The sequence below is a fragment of the Nansenia antarctica genome, assembly GCF_963989245.1.
Source record: "Nansenia antarctica genome assembly, chromosome: 13".
Taxonomy (NCBI): domain Eukaryota; kingdom Metazoa; phylum Chordata; class Actinopteri; order Argentiniformes; family Microstomatidae; genus Nansenia; species Nansenia antarctica.
The window spans coordinates 19,282,795-19,286,554 of NC_137683.1; the positions used below are offsets into that span (position 1 = coordinate 19,282,795).

General features: G+C 52.7%; 1 protein-coding gene across 1 annotated transcript in view; it reads left to right on the top strand.

Annotated features, from left to right (window-relative positions):
* mark2b (MAP/microtubule affinity-regulating kinase 2b) overlaps nucleotides 1-2,136 on the top strand; it is a 41,656-nt gene extending 39,520 nt beyond the window's left edge. Inside the window, exons 16-17 of the mRNA XM_080544516.1 lie at nucleotides 712-747; nucleotides 1,584-2,136. Of these exons, the coding sequence (XP_080400642.1) occupies nucleotides 712-747; nucleotides 1,584-2,103 (556 nt within the window). The 3' untranslated portion in view covers nucleotides 2,104-2,136. The remainder of the gene's footprint in view (nucleotides 1-711; nucleotides 748-1,583) is intronic.
* Nucleotides 2,137-3,760: the final 1,624 nt, after the last annotated feature.

Genomic DNA, 3,760 nt, shown 5'->3' on the forward strand with positions numbered 1-3,760 from the left:
CATTTGTCATCAATGAATGACCCCCACCCCCCCTCAGTTCTTCAGTGTAATGTTAATGTGACTTCTGAATGAGTGAGTGAATGCACCTCTTTGGCCTGGGACTGCACAGGACTGTCCAGTGCATCGTGGGTAATGTAGTCCACTCAGGGCCGGTCCTAGGCATAGGCGAACTAGGCGGTCGCCTAGGGCGCCAAATGCCTAGAGGGCGCCAAATGCCCCAAATTTTTTTTACATTTAAATAATTTTGAATTTCATGTCTCTATGAAAATATGTCTCAGCCTACTGTCTATTTTTGTCTTGAAACCATTGTTGTCCATATTTTTACTGTTGAATGTGTGGGGTGGTGATGAGGCAGTACTGGTGGCTTAATGTGGTGGCGGCGCCCCTAAAAAAAAAAGTTTTTTGGGGGGGGGGGGGCATCAAATCATACTCTCGCCTAGGGCACCTAAATGCCTAGGACCGGCCCTGAGTCCACTTGACAGTATGCTTTCAGCACTAGCCACCGTGTCCTGAGGTGTGTGTGTGTCTGACATGGGTTCCGGAATGGAGTTGGAATGCATTCTAGAACTGGAATTGGAATGTGTTTGGGATGTGGGGTTAGGAATGTTAGCATGGAGGCTAGGCCTGTCCCGTAGGGGTGCTAGCTGTTGAGCTAACGTAACCTAGCCTAGCCCAAAACACTAAACTTGTGCCGGGTTTTTTCTCGAGGAGTCCGTATGAGGGAGAGGGTCGGGATGAGGGGAGCAGGTGAGGAAAACGGCCACAGACTCGACCAAACGATCCCCTCAAATCAGACCCAATCAGTAGATCCCTGAGGGGCTAGCCGTGATTGGATGGTAGAGGGCTAATGGGGTTCTAATTGGTTGGTGACGGTGACAAACCCTAGTTTTCACCAATCAGGGATGAAGGAGCTGGATTAATGTGTGTGTGTGTGTGTGTGTGTCTACTTCTATAGGGACTTCCTCCAAGATTAGAGAATTGAGGTCACACATACACACACAACTCTGCCATAGTTGGTAGTGTCAGTATGAGACACACACCCACACACACACACCGAGGGGTGTTTTACTGTCACTGTTCTTTTTCTCCAATCGTTTTCACTGCCTCATCGTTCCCCTCTTTCTCCCACACCTCTCCATCCCTCCCTTTTCTTTCCCTCCCCCTTTTCTTTTACACTTTCTTTTCCGTCTGTGCTTGATTCTCTCCCTCCCTCTCTTTCTGTCTCTTCACCATATCTCTGCCCTCTCTCTCTCTCTGCCTTTCTCTACCTCCCTCTATTTCTCCCCGCCTCTCTCTCTCTGCCTCTCTCTACCTCCCCTTATTCCCCCCCCCTCTCTCTCTCTGCCTCTCTCTACCTCCCCTTATTCCCCCCCCCTCTCTCTTTCTGCCTCTCTCTACCTCCCCCTATTTCCCCTCCTCTCTCTCCCTCTCTACCTCCCCCTATTCCCCCCCCCCTCTCTCCCTGTCTGCCTCTCTACCTCCCCTATTTCTCCTCCTTCCCCTCTCTCTGCTTCTACCTCCCCCTACCCCCCACCCCCTCTCTTTCTCTCTCTCTCTCTCATCCCTCCATCCTTGTCCTCCAGGTCCATGTTGAGCGGTACAGTGGACAAGTCGGAGAAGAGCGGCGGCGTGGGAGGAGGAGGCGTCCTGGGTTCCGGCGGGGTGGGGGGCGGAGACGAGAACAAAGACTCCTCCTCCCCGTCGCCCGTCTCCGGCACCGGCACCCCCCCACCGCCAGGGGGCGGTGTCGGCGTTGGCCAGAAGGACCCCCTGGCGACGCAGCAGCAGCAGCAGTCGTCCAAGCCTCGCTCGCTGCGCTTCACCTGGAGCATGAAGACCACGTCCTCCATGGAGCCGGCCGAGATGATGCGGGAGATCCGCAAGGTGCTGGACTCCAACAGCTGCGAGTACGAACTACGGGAGCGCTACATGCTCCTCTGCGTCTCCGGGAACCCGGCGCGTGACGACTTCGTCCAGTGGGAGATGGAGGTGTGCAAGCTGCCCCGCCTCTCGCTGAACGGCGTGCGCTTCAAGCGCATCTCGGGGACGTCCATCGCCTTCAAGAACATCGCCTCCAAGGTGGCCAATGAGCTGAAACTGTGAGAGGGAGGGGGTTATACACGCGCTGGGGCAGATGGAGGGAAGGAGGAAGAAGAACTTTGGCTGAGGAGGAGGAGGAGGAGGATAATGCTGTATTGAGGGATGGCTGGGTGGGGTCAGGGATGGGGGTGTGGGGGTGGGGTCAGGGATGGTGGGGTGGGGGTTCAGCAGAGCTGCGGATGGACTTGGTTCTAGGTTCTTTTTCGTTCAGTTTTGGGTTCTATAGGAGGGGGATTGTTCTAGTTTCTGTTTTTCAACCCAGGGGTCTCTCTTCCTGGGACCTTCTAGAGGGTCTCGCCCGGGATCTTCTAGAGGGTCTCACAAGGGTTCTTCTGGACGTTCTCCATCGAGGTTCTCTGTATCCACCGCACGCTGGTTTCCCTGTTCCACCGGGTCACAGCTCCCTGGCTGGGGAGGAGAGAGAAATAGATGGGACTAGACTGAATGGACCCCTATGACAGTTCTGTGGTTTCTGTGGTTTCGGTTCTTGGAGTTCTATAGTGGAGTGAGGTCCGGGTTCTTCTCTGACCTGAAGAGCCTCCCCTAAACCAGGACTGTGGTTCCCCACCACACACCCCCCCCCTACCCCCCCCCCCCCCCCCTCTCTGTCTCACACACACACACACAGGGTTCCGTGGATGGTCAGACTGTCTCCGCAGGGCGCAGCGGAGGAAGACCAACACCACAACGCCTGCTCTGATTGGTTGGGTGGGCATTCAACACACACACACACCCCTCTTCCCCATCATGGGTTCACAGGCCAATAGATAGAGGGATGGTCAGAGGACTCTCCTAAGGATCCACTTCCAGCTGTCTTTCCCCTTCTGCTGGTTGGCTTCTCAAAGTTGTGCACTGGAAAAGGGTTTTTACGTTGCCTTTCTCTGAAGAAAATTTTTATGTAGTTACTATTATTATTATTATTATTATTATTGTTGTTGATGTTGCTGTTGTTGTTGTTGCTGTATCGCCTATAAGAATGATCATCTTTATCATTAATGTTATTACTGAAATAAACACACCTTGATTTCTTTTCTTTTCTTTTATTTGTGTTTTGGGGTTTGCATCAGGCTTTTGTACAGTGAATGTAACTGTGATACACAGACAGAGAGAGAGAGAGCACAGCCATCCCTCCCCCCCCCTGTTCTTCTACTGCGTGTCCCAAAGAGAGGATTGATTATTAATGTAAACACATCACTGGAAATTAATTGAGGAATTATTTTTCTTTCTTTTTTTTGGTAACCTTGAGTACAAGCATGGGTTAGTCACTGTACCCCCCCATCTCACTGTTAAGTATCCCCCTCCCCACCCCAACACACACACACACTTCACTGTAAACTACCCCACCCCAACACACACACCTCACTGTAAACTACCCCACCCCAACACACACACTTCACTGTAAACTACCCCACCCCAACACACACACACACCTCACTGAAACTACCCCACCCTAACACACACACCTCACTGTAAACTACCCCACCCCAACACACACACACACTTCACTGTAAACTAACCCCCACCCCATCACACACACCTCACTGTAAAGTACCCACCCCCAACGCTCTCACACACACAGGACTATAAACTGCACCCCACACACACCTCACTGTAACGTACCCCCACCCACCCAGGACGGTAAACTGCCCCACACACACAC